Source organism: Cervus canadensis, chromosome 24 (assembly GCF_019320065.1).
Source record: "Cervus canadensis isolate Bull #8, Minnesota chromosome 24, ASM1932006v1, whole genome shotgun sequence".
Taxonomy (NCBI): Eukaryota; Metazoa; Chordata; class Mammalia; order Artiodactyla; family Cervidae; genus Cervus; species Cervus canadensis.
Window position 1 is genome coordinate 8,807,537 of NC_057409.1, and position 19,099 is coordinate 8,826,635.

A 19,099-nucleotide genomic window follows, 5' to 3' on the forward strand; every position below is an offset into this window, starting at 1 on the left:
TGGTTTTTTTTCTTTTATTCTATTTTTCTTTCTTTAATTGAAGTGCAGTTGATTTACAGTGTTTCAGACATATAGCCAAGTGATTCAATTAAACATATAATATTCTTTTTCCTGATCGGCTAAGTAGCAACATCAGATTTCAGTATATAGTATATAACTCTGAAATTAGTTCTGTGCACTTGTATGTGGTTTTTGTTGTTGTTGTTAAGTATTTTATTTATTTATTTGGCAGCACTGGGTCTTAGCTGTGGAACACGGGATCTTCAGTAGAGTGTGGGATATAGTTCCCCGACCATGGATTGAACCGTGGTCCCTTGCATTGGGAACGTAAAGTCTTAGCCACTGGACCACCAGGGAATCCCTTTTGTATGTAATATGTTACACTTTTTTTTTTTAACTCTTGCTTCAGAACTTGAAAAAGGACTGGAAATGAAAGCAAAATTTGATTCCCTGAAATTCACAGGTATCAAGTTAGCCTTGGAAAAAGTCCCAGAAGTGAAAATGGGCAGAGGTGTGAGGGTTGAAAGCATTTTCATAAGGTTGAATTACACAGAAGGGCTAGTTCTGGAGGATGTCACATGAATGAGTAAGTTGGGAAATGCTGGGTTCAATGTTCAATCCACCAAAAAAACATTCAGATCAGTTCAGTTCAGTTCAGTTCAGTCATTCAGTCGTGTCCGACTCTTTGCGACCCCATGGACTGCAGCATGCCAGACCTCCCTGTTCATCACCAACTCCCGGAGTTTACTCAAACTAATGTCCATCGAGTTGGTGATGCCATCCAACCATCTCCTCCTCTGTCGTCCCCTTCTCCTCCTGCCCTCAATCTTTCCCAGCATCGGGGTCTTTTCAAATGAGTCAATTCTTCAAATTAGGTGGCCAAAGTATTGGAGCTTCAGCTTCAACATCAGTCCTTACAATGAATATTCAGGACTGATTTCCTTTAGGATGGAACATCCTAAAACATAAGAGCTTTAAAGATCAGGTGGTATTCCAAACACCATGAACTTTACGGCAGGACTGCACAGAGCCCTTAAGTTGCTACTGAGTTCTGAATGTCAAAAAGAGTGGGACGGACTCTGCAGCATTCCTCAAATTCCTAAATCTTAAGGGTCTCAGACCCAGTTGATGCACCTCCATCAGACTGACTCAGCCTCACCTCTCTCCCAGCCCCTTGTTCCTGGAGAGCCTGATGTTTCAGCCATGGTCATCATCTCATGACCTAGCACAGGTGGCTGGCTTGGCCTTCCCTGGAGTAAATCTGGGCCCCAGCAGAGCCTCCATGGTGACCACCATGGTGGGGGCAGCGCAGCTCTAGCCCTCTAACCATAAGCCTTGACAGATTTTGTTTTATTTGCTTTTTTGTAAAGCAGGTACCTGACTTAAGCTCTGATTATCATTCATTTTAAAAGAGGCAACCACTTTAAGGGGCCTATGTCTAGCAAACCCTTGGGTGCCTCTCCCCACTGAGATTCCTCTGTTTTCGCAATCTTAGTTGATTTGGCTAACTGACAATTTGGGTCACTCGATTTTTTTTTCCTCTTCTCACACTTTAAAATCCCACACTTATACTTTAAATTCATCAATAAAGAGTGAGCCTTTAAAACTGTAGGCCCCCACCCTCGACCCCAATAGAAACAGAAGACAGGCCCATGCTTTATCCCTCCCTCTCTCCACCTGTGAACTCACTGCGTGGTATGCTGTGTAACGTCCAGATCTTGTAAGTAATAAACCTTTATTTTTTAAACTTTCCTGTTGCTTAGTACTTAAAAACATCTTGAAATTAACAAGAATTACGGGGGCCGGTCTAACCACATTAGTCATTAATAAGCTGAGACCAGCACAAAACCTACGCCCAACCCCACAAGACCTGGAGGCTCCCTCACCACCTGCAGAGTCAGCTGACAGCCCTTGAGCGTCCCCCACAGCTGCCCAAAGGGTCAAGTGACATAAGGGACGCTCGGGGCATTGACGCTCTGGGAGGCAAACTCCAATCCTAAGAGATGGGAGGTGAAAGAAGCCAGTAGACAAGTCTCCCCCTTCTTCCTACTGATGAACTGTTCAAGGCACACTGTTCTTTTTGCCCTGCTAGAAGCATCTCCCATGCTTGAGCAAGCAGCCAGCTCTCTTGGTGAAGCTGTGGCCAGCTCGGTAACATGATACTTTATATATTTGCTTTCCTCGCTGGTGGCTCAGCGGGTAAAGAATCTGCCTGCAGTGTGGGAGACCTGGGTTCAGTCCCTGGGTTGGGAAGATCCCCTGGAGAAGGGAAAAGCTATCCACTCCAGTATTCTGGCCTGGAGAATTCCATGGACTGTATAGTCCATGGGGTCACAAACAGTCGGACACGTCTGAGCGACTTTCTCTTCACTTCACTTTCCTACCTGGCTTCCACTTCCCTTCACTCTGGCTGTCCTAGGAATGTAGCTGAACTATTCACTCTTTGCCTCAGGTTGTGTTTTCTAGAGAACCAGAAAACAAGGCACTGAATGAAACCTTTTCTGAAGGGTCCTGTCAAGGCCAGTTTTCCAAGGAGCTCTCATTGGGAAATGCAAGGTTGAAGGACAACTTGTTTGGTGGGATAGAAACCCGGGTTTTTGCCATTACTGTCTATTTCCTGCCCTACACTTCCTAGCAGGCCTTCTGTCTGTCTGCCCTGAACTCTCCTCACTGGAAAAAAAAGGCTGAATGAAACCTCAGCTCTTTTGGTAATAATTGGAAGAAAGCGCTGTGCATTTATTAAAACAACATATATCACAAACTCGGTCACCGTCCCTTATGTGGGGTATAGACGCTGAAATACAGTACATTATCCTTTCCTGGACCTGTGAGTACTACGAAGTCCTCCCACCAAGGAGAGGAAGTGGGCAGCTGTATCAACCTGGCTTCCTTCCCTTCTTTATAACAATCGCCAGTCACACAATGACCAGGCATTATCATACAAAAGTTCCTTTACAAAAAGCACCAAATTGGCATACATATACAAGTATACAAAAATCACATTTAAAAAATGTACAAAATATTCCATTTTGCACCAACGTAGAAAAGAATCCAGTGTGGTTGTTTCAAGCACGTTTCCAATTCTGGTTCGCAACGCTGGACACAGCGGTGGGGTCCTACTCCTAGTTCCTGCTCTCTGAGCAGAGAGAAGACACACCTCCCCGTTGCCCCTCCAGGGACCCTGACCCCTCCCACCCCGGGCCTGTCACTAAGGCAGATGGGCCCATCCCCACCCTCCCCGTCTCTCTGCATCTAGAGGGTCTCTCCCTCATCATCTCCTTACTGGTGTCCTGAAAGAAAAAGACAAAGAAAAACAAGGTGAGATGGGAACTCAGAAGGATCCAGGACTTGCCAAGCTGTGGGGAAAAAATTATCAAACCCCAATTCCTGCCTGACCTCTTCCTTTTAAAATCAAAATAGAATTTAACTGTGTGAATGCTATGGATTGCAGATCCAATGCAAAAAAACTACAGACGGCTGAAAAATTAAAGTGTTAGTTGCTCAGTTATGTCCAACTCTTTTGTGACCTCATGGATTATAGTCCACCAGGCTCTGCTGTCCATGGGATTATCCAGGCAAGAATACTGGAGTGGGTTGCCATTTCCTTCTCCAGGGGCTCTTCCCGACCCGGGGATCGAACCCATGTCTCCTGCATTGCAGGCGGATTCTTTACCCCTGAGCCACCAGGGAAGCCCCAGCGTAGTTCGCTCTTTCCAAATTTTCACAAGATGAAAATCCAAATTCTTTAATTGAAACCTTCTTTTAAAAAACAAAAGCTCCTTTTTAAAAATAATTCTACTAATTTAAAAAATGCTGACAACTAGTTTAAAAAATTTTGAATATTGACCCAAGCCTGCTTCATGAGTGCTCTATATGACTTCTGTTATACTGTGTCACTTTCTGTTTAGGAAGGTCATTTAGAGGTAAAGTGAGAAGTCTTTATTATGAATAGTTGGGGGGACTTCTCTAAGAGAAAAGGGAACGGGTTCTACCTTAAAATCTCTTTTTAATTTTACCTTAAAAACTCTTAAAAAGGGTTTAAAACCCATACTGGGGACTGGAAACACCATCCCAGTGTCACTCAGTAGGGATCTCAAGTTGTCACTGAATGAATGAATAAGTGGAGGTAGATGGATATCTCACCTTCTTCCTTCCCCTCTGTGGACTCTTCCTCTTCATGATCTTCTTCTTCAATGAACTCCTCCTCTTCCTCATCTGTGTGTGACAAAGAACAATTGCCTTAGGTTGGGGCTGGTGTCTCAGAGGAGAGGTTCAAGAGAGATCCAGGCTGGAGACACCCAGTTCAGTTCAGTCGCTCAGTCGCATCCAACTCTTTGCAACCTCATGGACTGCAGCACACCAGGCCTCCCTGTCCATCACCAACTCCCGGAATTTACTCAAACTCATGCCTATCAAGTCTGTGATGCCATCCAACCATCTCCCCCTCTGTCGGCCCCTTCTCCTCCTGCCTTCAATCTTTCCCAGCATCAGGGTCTTTTCCAATGAGTCAGTTCTTCGTATCAGGTGGCCAGAGTATTGGAGTTTCAGCTTCAGCATCAGTCCTTTCAATGAATATTCAGGGTGGATTTCCCTTAGGATTGACTGGTTGGATCTCCTTGCAGTCCAAGGGACTCTCAAGAGTTTTCTCCAACACCACAGTTCAAAAGCATCAATTCTTTGGTGCTTAGCTTTCTTTAGAGTCCAACTCTCACATCCATACATGACTACTGGAAAAACCATAGCTTTGACTAGATGGACCTGTGTCGGCAAAGTAATATCTCTGCTTTTTAATATGCTGTTGGTCATAGCTTTTCTTCCAAGGAACAAGCATCTTTTAATTTCATGGCTGCAATCACCATCTGCAGATTTTGGAGTCCCCCAAAATAAAGTATCTCACTGTCCAGTCAGGATCAAAGGGCCATGTGGTGACCTGAGGGGCCCAGGAGGTGATGGGTTTGTTCCTCCTTCCCCGCCCTCCTCCCTCCCCTGACACGCTCCAAGGCAGGGAAGCTCAAGACCTCCTTTGTTCCAATAGCAGCAGCATCTCTTCCTTGATCTGCCTGTGACCAGAGGGGACCCTGGGAATGCATACCCAGACTGTGTACCTCTGCACACTGAGCATCATTACCTGGGAAAATATGGGGAAATGCCTTGGTCCTCAGGAATCAGAGTCCTTATCCTGAAGGAATTTGCTCAGTCTTTGAAATCTGCTTGCCTCACACTCCTTGTCCAGTTTTCCCACATTCCTTAGCCTACAGGGCCATGGATACAGGGTGGGGAGCCCTTCAGGGGCCATCTACTCCTTAGTTGTCTGAAACTGAGCCCCAGATGGTGACTATGGTGCAAGCTGTGTGCTCACTTTCCCATCCTGGGGTCTTGCCTTCAAGCTCTACTCACAGGGAACAGGCCCCTTCCCTGCCCCCTCTCTCAAGTCCCTTCTTTAAGCCTTTGGGTGCCCTGAAGGGGTCAGTACAGACACAGAGTATTTGTCAAGGGTATCTGGGGAAAGGCTTGAAAAAGTTAATTCCTCCAAACTGACAACTGGGATCTGTGCATAACCCAAGGAAATTTTTTGTGTGTGGTGATTTAAACCATTATTACAATTAACTACTTAATAGCAGCATTTGCTGAGAACTTACTACGTGCCAAGTGCTAACTTGTGCTAAGGACTGTACACGCATCGCCTCATACAACCCCCAGACAACCCTTGGTGGAACCTATACTTACTGCCCATGTGGGCTCTGCATGCCCCTCACCTTTCCTTGGTTTTATTTTTTTAACTTTTATTTGATGTTGGAGTTCAGCCAGTTAACAGTGCTGTGCTAGTTTCAGGGAGGCAGCAAAGGGACTCAGTCGTACGTGGTCATGGACCCAATCTCCCACCTGTCCTTGGTTTTATTGCCTTGACTACAAAACAGAGATGACAAAAGAGCTACCTCTTAAAGTTGGTGTATTAAGCAACAGACTTCACGTCCAGGGCTCAGTGGCCAGGACACAGAAAGTTCTCAATGAATGGTAGCCATGGGTACTCTCCCCATTTACCTGTGGGGACACGGAGAGGCCCAGGGAGATTACTGAAGGCAGTGCAGGGGTTCACAGTGTCAGACCGCTCACATAGTGTGATCCACTCTTTTTTTTTTTTTCTGTTTCCCTTAAAGGTTTTTTTTTTTCATTTTTTATTTATTTTTCCCAATTATTTTTATTAGTTGGAGGCCTAATTACTTTACAATATTGTAGTGGTTTTTGCCATACATTGACATGAATCAGCCATGGATTTACATGTGTTCCCCATCCTGAACCCCCCTCCCACCGCCCTCCCCATGATCCACTCTTGATTATCTTAGTTTAGGGAGGGTGACTCCAGGGGATCTTCCCAACCCAGGGATCGAACCGGCATCTCTTACATCTCCTATATTAGCAGCCGAGTTCTTTACCACTAACACCACCTGGGAAGCCCAGATGATCTACGGCCATGCATTTACCCAAGTCCATTGACATCTCCCTGGTGACTGGCAACGTCCCTGGTGGCTGAGACAGTAGAGAATCTGTCTGCAATGCCAGAGACCCAGGTTCGATCCCCGGGTCGGAAAGATCCCCTGGAGAAGGAAATGGCAACCCATTCCAGTATTCTTGCGGGATAATCCCATGGACAGCAGAGCCTGGTGGGCTACAGTTCATGGGGTCACAAAGAGTTGGACATAACTGAGCAACTAACCCTTTCATTGACACCTCAGCTTTGGGATGTATGTCGTCCTTACCCAAGAATAGAGTATATTTGGGCTTCTGAGAATGGATTTAACACTCCAGATTCTGAAAGCTTGCAGGCAAGCAGACGCAGGAGGTGTCAAGAAGCTTTTCTTTCTCTTGCAAGCCCATTCACAGCTCTTCCCTGCCCCTACACAACCCCTACCTCTCTTTCTTACTCTCAGCAGACCACTGGAGCATCACGTCTCACACAAAGGCACATTCAACAGAACTGGAACTGCCCTCCTTCTCTTTGTTGCTAACTAGCTACCTTTCAACTGTGAAACTTTGAGCGAACTATTAACATCTTTGTTCTCCATCTGGTTCCTCATGCTTTCTTATTATTCTTCCTTTATTATTGTTATGGCTATATTGTTACAATTATTATAGGTATTCTGTGGAAAAGTAATCACAAACAGAAGCAAGGACAGAAAATATATAAATTAAGGTGCCTGAGTATCCAAGGTTATAGCAGTAGGGAGCTGAAGTTAAGACTAGATTTAGGCAATAACTAGTATATGTCTAGTACCTTACAGAGGCCTCTGAATCAATGTCTTATTTGTTGCACAGCATCTTTCGGTGGTCATTATCAGTAGGCCCGTTTGTAACCTAAGTTTAAAGTAAGGAAATGAAGCTCAGAGAGGTGGAGGGAACCATCAAAATGCCACACAAGATAAGAAGTGGCAGAACTGAGTGGTTAAGAATCCCCCTGCCAAAGCATGGAACACTGTTTCCATTCCTGGTCTGGAAAGAGTCCACCTGCGGGAGGATAACTAAGCCTGTGCACCTCAACTACTGAAGCCAGCATACCCTACAGCCTGTGCTCCAAAACAAGAAAAGTCCATGCACTATAACTAGAGAAAACCCACCACAGCAACAAAGGCCCCGTGCAGTCAAAAATAAATTTAAAAAAACAATAGAAGTAGCACAACCAGATTTGATCTTAGGTCTGCCTGATTTTATGAAGTTAAAAGACTCTTGTTCCTTGGAAGAAAAGCTATGACAAACCTAGACAGCATATTAAAAAGCAGAGACATTACTTTACCAACAAAGGTCTGTCTAATCAAAGCTATGGTTTTTCTCGTAGTCATGTATGGATGTGAGAGTTGGACTCTAAAGAAGGTTGAATGCCGAAGAATTGATGCTTTTGAACTGTGGTGTTGGAGAAAACTCTTGAGAGTCCCTTGGACTGCAAGGAGATCCAACCAGTCAATCCTAAAGGAAATCCATCCTGAATATTCATTGGAAGGACTGATGCTGAAGCTGAAACTCCAATACTTTGGCCACCTGTCGCGAAGAACTGACTCACTGGAAAAGACCCTGATGCTGGGAAAGACTGAAGATAGGAGGAGAAGGGGCTGACAAAAGATGAGATGGTTGGATGGTATCACCAACTTGATGAATGTGAGTTTGAGCAAGCTCCGGGATTTGGTGATGGTCAGGGAAGCCTGGCGGCTGCAGTCCATGGGGTTGCAAAGAGTCGGACACGACTGAGTGACTGAACTGAACTGAACTGCCTGATTCCAAGTTGCCTTTGCTATTTCTATCACCCCAAGTTCCTCCCTATAGCAGATCCATATATAATTTATTGAGCTGGGCTCATCCAGAAGTTAACTGTACAAGTTTGATGGATATCTGGGCATGTTTGGCAGTGTATCTGCCTCCACGTGGGGCTCAGTGGGAGGGAGGCTGACTTCCAGGGGAAATAACCCCTTACCTGTCCCAAAGTCGATGGTCCTCAGGGTGTCAGCTATGTGCTCTAAGTCCAAAGTAAAGTAGTCCATGTTTTCAAAGCCCTGCTCTATCTTCCCCAGCTGGCAACCCTTGGAAGCTTCCACAATGCTGTGGGGCAGAGAGAAAAGCAAGGAGGGGCACAGTGAGATCTCTGGTCCCAGAGAAGGAAGAAGGCATTTTAGCTCCAACTTACACCAGGGCACATGCTTATGTCCACACCCAGACCTTGTACCCAGAGGCTTCCCTGGAGGATGGAGTGTTTTCCCTCGGGTCACAAGCAGAATAGATATCTAAGACAGCAGGGATGCAAAGGCTAGGAACGCTAGCCCCGGGGGAAGACCCTCCCAGCAGAACTAATGCAAAGAAAGGAGGAGGTCTTCTAACCACATCAGAGGCCCTGAGGGGAACTGGAGCCTTGACTCATAGCCCTGGGGAGACACTGACCTTCTGATGAGCTGCTTGGCACTCTGTGTGGGGAGAGAAAGAGCAAAGGGTTAGAACTGCAGAAAGGGGAGCCCCAGGAAATCAGCAAAATTGGGGACCCGGCACTGCGGATGCGCACTTGGTGCCATCGCCTTGCCCAGCTTTGACCTGGTCATCAGGTTCAGCCAAACAGAACTTGGATTTTCCCTCTGTCCATGGTCTGCACAGGCCTTGGTCATTATCCTAGGACCCTCCCGTTGTGGCAGGAAGCTTGGATTCTAGGAGTACTCATCTAAGCACTCAAACACGGAAATCCCCAAGATGAGAATCACATTCTAAGCACAAAGCCCGGCCCACAGTATGTGCTTAGGAAATTTTTATTGAACTTAACTCTTCCTTACAAAATCTTACAGCTGATCCCTTCATGTTTCCCCAACAAGCTCTTCTAGGGTAGGGCTGTCTCTTTCACCTATCTCTCCATCTCAGTGACTGGCCTACAGCAGGGGCTCAGTTGATAGTCTCCACACGGGCACTGTATTTTGCAACTTGCAAAGCCATTTCACAAGCATCCTTTTATTTGATCCCCATAAAATCAGTTGAGAGGAAAGGAGGGAGGAATTGTTACATGCTCACTACGCAGATAGGGGCTTTCTGGGTAGCTCAGCTGGTAAAGAATCTGCCTGCAACGCAGGAGACTCTAGCTCAATTCCTGAGTCGGGAAGTTCCCCTGGAGAAAGGATAGGCTACCCACTCCAATATTCTTGGGTCTCCCTGGTGGCTCAGATGGTAAAGAAAGTGAAAAAGAAAGAAAGTGAAGTCGCTCAGTCGTGTCTGACTCTTTGCGATCCCATGGACTATAAACCTACTAAGCTTCTCCATCCATGGGATTTTACCGGCAAGAATACCAGAGTGGGTTGCCATTTCCTTCTCCAGGGGATCTTCCTGACCCAGGAATCGAACCTGGGTCTCCTGCATTGCAGGCAGACACTTTACCCTCTGAGCCACCAGGGAACTCAGATGGTAAAGAATCCACCTGCAAAGCAGGAGGCCTGGGTTCAATCCTTGGGTTGTGAAAATCCCCTGGAGGAGGGCATGGCAATCCACTCCAGTATTCTCGCCTGGAGAATCCCCATGGACAGAAGAGCCTGGCGGGCTGCAGTCCATGGGGTCACAAAGAGCTGGACACGACTGAGAAACTAACCACAGCACAGCACATAGAGATGAGGAGATTGAGTCATTAAATATGAAGGAGCTTGACATAACTTCCCCAAAGGTGATGATCTTCCCCTTTGGTGATCAGTGATGGAGCCCAACTTGCGCCTTGGCTCTGCTAAGTTGAAGTGCCCACACCCTCCCAGGACTGCTCACCAAGAGGAAGATGGCGCCACCAGGCTCGTCCAGAGACTGGATGGCTGTCTCCACCAGCTTGGTGGACTTGTCCAGTTGCTCCCGGTACTGCTGGATGAGGGCCTCGAGGAAGCCGAGCTTCTCCTCCTGCTCCCGCGTGATCCGCTGCAGCAGCTCGCTCTTCTTCTCATCCAGGATGGCGTACAGCGCATCAAACTTCTGGCTCAGTTCTTCTTTCACCTGGTGACTGTTCTCCTGGGCACAGAGATCTCCGAGTCACGTCCTGCGGGTCCTCCTTCCTATCCCCACCCTTCCTTCCTGGGATGGGTGTGCTAGGAATGAAGAGTCTAGAGCTGGGAGAGATTTACTGCACCCCCATTTTGCAGAACATGAAACAAAGCCTTAGCCAGAAGAAAGCATTTGCTAGGGTTTGCTTCAATGTTTGGAGGCTGGTGTCGTAGAGAAAGCTATACCTTTAAGGTCCTCAAAAGTGGAGACTGTAGGGTCAGGCAGGATGACATATGTGGGCCTCCTGTGTGCCCCCAAGTCACACCCTTTCTCCACTTTAGAACCAAAACCAGATTTGGGAAACTCTGCATCATTTGGTCCTCAGAGACGTGGAGAAGCATCTCCCCCACTAGTGGTCTCCACATTGAGGCTCCCCGCTGTCCAACACTGACGCTACATTTTAGTTTCCTTACCTGTAAACTGAGTATAATAGTAGCATATCATTAGACTGGAGGCCCCTCATGGATAATAACAACATCCTTCTTCCTTCTCTGAACCTATACTCACACAACTCTATCCATCAGAAATACAGTGATCACTCCTACCCCTCACCATGTCATTCCCAGGTCCCCACCTCAAGGGGAGATGAAAAATCATGGGTGCTTTTGCAGGAATAGAAAAGAGTCCTCTGCCTCTCCAGTCTTGCTCCTCAGAGGGTGGTCCATGGACAAGCAACTTGGGCAATACTGGGAGCTTGTTAGAAAAGCACAATCTCATGCCTCCTTCTAGACCTACTGAATCAGAACTTGAATTCTAACAAAACCTCAGGGTAATTTAAAGTTTCCCATTAAAGTCTGAGAAGCTTTAGTCTACAGCACACTGGAGAACAATGCTCTTAGAACTACTAGTTCCCTGAATAAATGCTGGGAATGGTTGAGGGGGACACTGCCTGAAGTCAGGGACCTGGTCTGTCTTCCTCACCACCCCATCCTCAGCATCTTTGGCAGAACTTGGTACCCAGCTGTCCTCAAGAAGCATTTGTGAGTGAATGGCTAAATGGATGAGTCATCCACTCCCCAGCCATCCCTGTGTGAACACTCCAGGCTCCAGGCTCCACGGGGAAGCCACCCCAGAGACCAGGTTGCCCTGGGAGGCTTTGAACCCCTAGGCCCAGCTATGCTTCCCCTCACCTTGGTCACACGACAGGAGTCCTCCAACTGAGTGATGATGGTCTGCACACGGTCGTTCCCTGCCACCAGCATGGAGATACAGTTGCTCAGCTCAGTCTAGATGGGAGGGAGGGTGGGGGAACAGGAGAGGAGAGACAAAAATAGTCTCAGAGCCTACCCCCTTGGGAGTGGCAGCAACACGGCACCCTCACTTCCCTCTCTGCTAGAAAGAGCCTCTTTCTGGGGTGCAGCTCAGGTTCAGAGCAGAGAACACCAGAGAGACACTGCACCCCTCATATCAGTGGAGGTGCAGAGAGAAGTGAGCTGCCCCAAATACACAGCAATGTGCTGGCCAAGGAGGGGCTTGTTTCTAATGAAGGGATCCAGAAGAAAAAAAAAATAGGTTGGAGAATTCTAGAAGAGAAAGATCAAGAGAAGAGAGGAACGAGGGGAGGAAGTCACTAAGTCATGTCCGACTCTTCTGCGATCCTAAGGACTGTAACCCACAAGGCTCCTCTGTCCGTGGCATTTCCCAAGCAAGAATCCTGGAGTGCGTTGCCATTCCCTTCTCCAGAGGATCTTCCCAGCCCAGAGATTGAATCTGTGTCTCCTGCATTGGTAGGTGAATTCTTTACCACTGAGTCACCTGGGAAGCCCTTTAGGATGGGAAGCCACAGCTTATTGCACGGACAGGGTGGTGGGGCTCTCACAGGCCCAGGGACCCAGGGAGAAGCCTGCCTCTTGCTGCAGGGGGATCTGGGGAGGGGTGACCAGCACAGGAAGAGGCAGCAGGGGCCCAAACCACACTGGGTTATAGAAGTCATGGCCTGAGAGGACCCGGGTGACCTGGCCCTGCGATCTGGTCTCTCCCTTGGGGCCGCACCCAGGTGCCCTCAAGTGGCTCTAAGTATAACTCATGAGCTCAGCCATCTCCCCAAGGAAGGCAAGAGCGGTTCTCCCTGCGGCCCGGGACGTCCCTCCAGGGGGACTATTCCTGAAAGGCCGGCTCAGCAGATCTACAGGGATCAAATCCACATCCTGAATCATCTGTCCAGCGGGCTCGAGCTGGGAGTGAGAGTTGCTCAGGCCAGTACCTTCTGTCCCTGGAAGACACTCTGCAGCGGGGCCACCTCGCAGGCCTTGTGGGCTCCGAACACCTTGCACATGGAGCATGTGGGCACCTCGCACGTGAGGCAGTAGATGTTGATTTTCTCATCTTCATGCTCCTTGCACATGGGGTGGCTGCCCTTCTGCAGCGGCCGACTGAAGTGGAGAAGAATCATCAGTCACATTGTGGGGTCTCAAGTCCCTGTCTTCCCCTGCAGCCCCAGGAGCCCCCCACCCCACCCCGTATCTATGACCCGAGCTCTCAGAGGTTGGCTGTCCTGAATCCTTTTCTTTTCATTCTCTGAGGACACAGAACCAGGGAAGCCAATGACACCAAGACTAGGATTCAAACTCCAATGATGGAGTCGGCCCAGGCCTGGCCAGTGCAGGACCTGGAAAAAGTTGTAGGATCCCAGAGTCATTTTGAGACGTTCTGGAAGAGAGGAAACTGGGTCCCAGAAAGGTGAATGGACTTGCCCAAGGTCGCCCAGCAAGTCAGGGCAGGGGAGGTTAGGTTCATTTGTTCTAATTATAGTCCCCAGGCTCTTGGTTACAGCAGGTTGGGCTTCCAACAAAGCAATTTATATTCATGGCCTCACTGAATTCTATATTTAATCCACCAGACTGTAATCTCTGTCGAAGCAGGGAAACTTGCCTGTTGTCTTCAGCCCTAAATCTGCAGTGTACAGTGCCTGACACGGAGAAGGTGGTGATTAAATACAGGTGGAAAGAATACATCAGTAAGCATGCCATGAAGGTGTACCAAGGCTCTGAGAAGGAGGTGGTATGTGTGCCCCAAGTCACTCAGCTAAAGCAGAGGCAGCCCAGGGCCATCCAATGGCCCAGCACAAGCCTTAATTTCCAACCTGAGAGTCTTTCCAGGATCCAGAGTTGCTTCTTTCTCTTTTTTCCCAAACACACACTCTGAGGATGACTTTCTCCCTTTGTCTCTCTCCTCTTAGGGGCTCGAGCATTTATCTATGGTTCCCTCAGGGTCACTTCCTCCCTGAGATTCAATTTTTTGAGTCTAGGTTTTACCGCCCCAGCTAACTCGACACTCATCTAGAGTCAACAGCGTGTCTACACCACGTCTGACTTGCCAGCCCCTAACACAGCAGTGCGTGTGTGCTTAGTCACTTAGTCGTCTCCGACTCTTTGCAACCCCATGGACTGTAGCCCATCAGGCTCCACTGTCCGTGGATTCCTCCAGTCAAGAATACCCGAGTGGGTTGCCATTTCCTTCTCCAGGGGACCTTCCCAACACAGGGATTGAACCCATATCCCCTGTGTCTTCAACACTGACAAGCGAATTCTTTACTACTGAGCCATGGTGGGCAGGTCATAAATGGTGACCATCCGCCGTCATGTCACTGCCTCACCTCCAAACGGCCCCGCGTGACTGAGCACACCCTGGGCATTACTGTCCCCTCAAGATCTTAAATAAGCTCCTTTTCAGACTTGTCTTTTTGCACGATTTAGCCCAGGGTCGCCCATGCTGGCAGGGCTCTCCCTTTGCCACCTGTCTCTGCCCCCTGGGAAGGGAGCTCTGGGGTGACAGCAGGTGCAGAGGTGAGGCAAGATCCTGCGGGCTGGTGCCTGTGTTCCTCATCATCCCAGATGCCCATCCTCCCAACCCCAGGCGCCCGCATCAGGGTTCAAGTCCCCACTGTTCTGCCGCTTACTCATGGTGACCTTGGACAAGTGATTTCACCTCTTTGAGCCCTGGTTTCACCCCTGAGCTACTGGGATCATGGCAGGAGTTCTCTTTGATGAATGAACAGTGCCTGGCATGGAGAAGACCCTCAATAACTATCGTCATCGTTCAGTTCTGGGGAAAGGCCTGGAAGGGTTCAAACACAGCTTCCTCTTCCTAGGTCGACTCTGGATGGGCTATTATTTTGGTGCAATGTTGATTTTATTATGATCATAATCATGATCAACAACATAATTGCATTTTTGTAGTGTTGAACTCCAGCAACATGAGAGGCAATAGCAGTTAAGAATGTTCACCATGGAGTCAGTCAGACAGGCCCCCTCTCAGCTTCACCACTTCCTAGCTGAGTGGTCTCAGACAAACCTCTGAGTCTCCATTTTCTCATCGGAAAATGAGGGTAAAAATGGCTTATAGGATTACTGTGAGAATTAAAATGGGGATAATGCATGGAAAATACTTAGTGCAGCACTGCACACAGTGGATGCTCAATAAATACTTGCCATTTTTAACACTTCCCATCAACATCCTATTTGATAGTCACAATAACAAATCTTACTGCCCATTTCTGGAGACAGAGGACATAGAGGCCCAGAGACTCACCCAAGACCCTACAGTGCTTGAGTAACAGAGTCAGAGTAGCAGACACAGTTCTCTGGTTAGAGCTTTCTCAAACAAGGACTAGTCTATCGGCTTTCTGGGGCACAGGACACAGCCTGCAAGCATGTATTCAGTGAGGGTTTGGGACTGCAAGGGCCATGAGGTCAGCAGCCTCTTGTCAGGACATGCAGATCAGTAAAGATCTCCTTTGTAGCTGTATCTCTCCCCAACATGGCACAACCTCCACCAGGCACAAATTCTGCCCAGGAGTGAGTGGCTATTTCACAAACAGGGAGACTTAGAGCTAGATGGGCTGGGCTCAGTTCAGATCAGTTCAGGCGCTGGGCTGGGTCCCAGCAATTCTCCTTCTCAGCTGTGAAACTCTGGGTAAGTGATTTTACCTCTTTGAGCCTCAACTTCCTCCTCCATGAAACAGGGATGATGAAAGCCATGCTAATCCATAGAACCGCTGTGAAGCAACAGCAGGAAGCATTCCTGGTGTTTAGCACTGTTGTTATCATTCTAGAGAAACTGGCCTTGTTCTCACTGGGTGCTTTCTCTGCTCATCAGGGCCACTTAACTGGCCCCAGTGGCTCCCTCTCCCTCACGCTCCCTCTCACATCTCATCTGTCCCCTGATTTTGGTCTCAGTATCTTTCAGGAAGACAGCCTGATGTCTGGGTCCTCTGCCATTCACTGGATGATGCCGAGAGCCAGGGCTGGGGGATAAGATGAGCCTCTGTTCATGCCTAAAGGAGACAGCTCTCTGGACTAACTGGCATAGCTCTTCCAGCTAGGGGACTGGATCCAGAGCAGGTGAAGGAGGATGGGGCCCTGAAGCGATGGACTCCGAGGATGGGCCGAGGCAGGGGGATGGCCTCCCCGTGGAGGGAGCACTGACCTGGAGCACTCCTGTTTGTAGATGTCAATGATGTTCTCCACTAGCAGATTCCGCTGCAGGCCGTACACTCCATGGCGGTCCATGATCACCTCGTGGCGGCAGGAGGGGCAGCGGAAACGGCCTCCAGACATGGCCGCGGAGCCAACCCGGCCGGTCCAGTAGGGATTGGCAGCCTGCTGGCGACAGGGGCGGAGGTGAGGCCTGGGCTCCCTCCTCGGCTCCTTCCCTTTCTGACCTCCGCCTGTCTTCCCCCTTGATCACCACCACCATTCTCATCAAACCACACGACTTAAAGCTTCCCCTTGGCTCAGACGGTAAAGAGTCCGCCTGCAGTGTGGAAGACACAGGTTCGACCCCTGGGTCGGGAAGATTCCCCTGGAGAAGGAAATGGCAACCCACTCCAGTATTCTTGCCTGGAAAATCCCATTGATGGAGGAGCCTGGCAGGCTACCGTCCATGGCATTGCAAAGAGTTGGACACAACTGAGCGACTTCACTTTCTTTCCTAATATGAGAGAGCCAGCCCACTTATACAAGGAGAACCTGAGAAGAAACTAAGGAATCATCAGGTTTGGAGGTCAGCAGACCAAGGCTCAAGTCACAGTAATTCTCGGAATGACTTTGGGTGAGCAACCTTTTCTCATCAAGCCTCGGTTTGTCCATTCATGAAATGGGCATGTAATTAGAGCCAGCTCCTAGAGTTGCTACTTTAAAGAAAAAATAGAGAACATTCTGTAAAGTGCTTCTGGGGAACATTGAGGCCTGTCTCCCAGCCAGAATGGACACCCACTCCCATTCTTTTCTTAAGGAGATGAAGCCCCTCCTGCCCCCCCATGATAGGAAACAGTTTCAAGGGGAAGATGCCTGTACTGTCCAGTGCCTCTCAGGCACCCTCCTCCTAAAGATCTGGGCCCCCTGCCACTGCGGAGCTGGCTCCAGCCTCTGGGGTCTGGTTTCTCTCTCCTTTCTGCCTGCCTCTCCCACTTATCACTTGAGGCATTTGACTCCTGATTGGAGAGTCAACTGCGGTGCTTAGGACAGGGGTGGGGTAGCTGCAGGCAGGGTGGGGAGGGGACAAGTGCGTCATGGAGAAGGAATGGGTCAGCCAGAGCCGCCTCCCCAGCCCCATCGACCCCTTCCAGAGACTTCGGCAAGGGTTCATTTCAAAGGGGGAAAAAAACAAGCCCAGTTTGGAAGGGTTCCGGACTAAGAGAGGAGTTTTCTTTTAGCTTTCATCACAGGAAGACTGAGTAGCTGCCCGGGGCCCCAGTTCTATGCCAGGCCCAGCACTGACCTGGAAGATGTCGTTGGCACACTTCCGGCAGAGGTTGTGCTGGCACGGCAAGATGACCACCGGCTTGGTAAACATCTCCAGGCAGATGGGGCAGATCAGCTGCTTCTCCAGGTTCTCCATGGGGTTTCCATCCTGGATCAGGCTCGACTTATAATCCATATTGTCCTAGGGACAGACGTGGGGACCCACCTGGCTGCCTCCTTCACCTGCCTTGCTCTAAGTAGACCTGGGGGTCTTGTCTTTGTCACAGAATACCCGCCCGGAGTCTCTTTGCCTTCCTCTCCTGGCGCCCAAATTCTGCCTTGGTCTGAGGCCCCTCTGATATTTATAGCTGGGCCCTGGTCACATGAGCCCCAAGAGGAGACCAGCTGAGCATTCCGGTGCCAAGTGGCTGGCGAAGCTTGAGTTTCCTCCAGGCCTGAAAGACCAACCCTCTCAGATCACATGTAAGGATGAGCCGTCACTGTTCCCTTGGGACGGGGGTCGTAAACAAGAACAGCTTGTTCGTGGGCAGGCTTGGGGCAGGACTGGTACCCAGAGTTTCCTCCAAAAATTAGTCTCCTCCCACAGCAGGCTGGTAAGGAGTGAGGGGGCCACTGGGGTTTGTGGGGTTAACAGCCAGTGCCCTCTCACTGACCTAAATAAGTCCATCCCTTCCTCTGGAGTCCTGGGAAACTCCCCAGATAAGTCCTACCCCGAGCACAGCATGTTGCTAAAGACCCTGAGATGTCCCCAACCAGGGCTAGACCATCCCTCCATCCCTTGGTCACTAATTCCATTTTTTTTTTCTTTGTTTTCTTTCTGGATTGCATGTAGGATCTTAGTTCCTCAACCTAGGATCGAACCCATACTCCTTGCAGTGGAAGCGCTGAGTCTTAACCACTGGACCTCCAGGGAAGTCCCTAATTCCATTTTAATACAAGGGTTCCTTCCCTTGATACAGAGTCTGTTTCCTCATTTTATAGATTTTGACACTGAGGTTTAAGAAGGAAAGAACCTTATTCAAAGTGATTTGGGAAGTAAGTGGCAAAGACACGAATATTATTCATTCATCAGACACTGAGCGACTAAACAACAGTGACAATCTATACATCAGGCAACAAGGTGAGAGATAAATGAGTAATCCTTTTTCTTGCCCTGGGAAACTCACAGGCTAGGAAGGGAGACAGACACAAATAAGTGTCATGTAGTATCCCGAAGCACTATGTACCCACTTAGACATTATCCAGATGTTCCCCTCTGCTTTCTGCACGAATTTAAATTTTTCTCCACATCCTTCTGGGCCGTCTTCCATGTTGGCTGGTAGAAGTCACTGTTGTTGTTCCGTGGCAAAGTCAAGTCTGACTCTTTGCGATTCCATGCACTGCAGCCCATCAGGCTTCCCGGTCCTTCACTATCTCCCAGAGTTTGCTCAAACTCATGTCCATTGAGTCAGCGATACCATCCAACCATCTCATCCTCTGTCACTTCTTCTCCTCCCTCAATCTTTCCCAGCATCAGGGGCTTTTCCAATGAGTCAGTTCTTCGCATCAGGTGACCAAAGTATTGGAGCTTTGGTATCAGTCCTTCCAATGAATATCCAGGACTGATTTCCTTTAGGATGGACTGGTTGGATTTCCTTGCAGTCCAAAGGACTCTCAAGAGTCTTCTCCAGCATGACAGTTTGAAGTCATTAGGGCAGGTCTAATGTGTTTAAGGTAGAAAGTCATGCAAAGGGACATGGCTATAAGGTGCTGGTATGAGAGTGGGAACACTAACACTGGGCCCCAGGATGAGCCTAAAATTCTGTAGAACCTACAGGAGGAGTGTCCAGGATCTCACAAAGAAGGGGCAGTGGGAGAGT

The 19,099-nt window shown here is 48.8% G+C and overlaps 1 protein-coding gene across 1 annotated transcript; it reads right to left on the reverse strand.

Annotated features, from left to right (window-relative positions):
* Positions 1 to 2,701: 2,701 nt before the first annotated feature.
* TRIM63 (tripartite motif containing 63) lies at positions 2,702 to 17,556 on the reverse strand. Its single transcript, XM_043445661.1, has 9 exons — positions 17,257 to 17,556; positions 15,964 to 16,136; positions 12,740 to 12,908; positions 11,667 to 11,762; positions 10,270 to 10,503; positions 8,923 to 8,945; positions 8,462 to 8,586; positions 4,144 to 4,215; positions 2,702 to 3,290 (listed from the first exon to the last, which is right to left on the reverse strand). The coding sequence occupies exons 1-9, from the start codon at positions 17,413 to 17,415 to the stop codon at positions 3,280 to 3,282; spliced, it is 1,062 nt and encodes a 353-aa protein (XP_043301596.1). The 5' UTR covers positions 17,416 to 17,556; the 3' UTR covers positions 2,702 to 3,279.
* Positions 17,557 to 19,099: the final 1,543 nt, after the last annotated feature.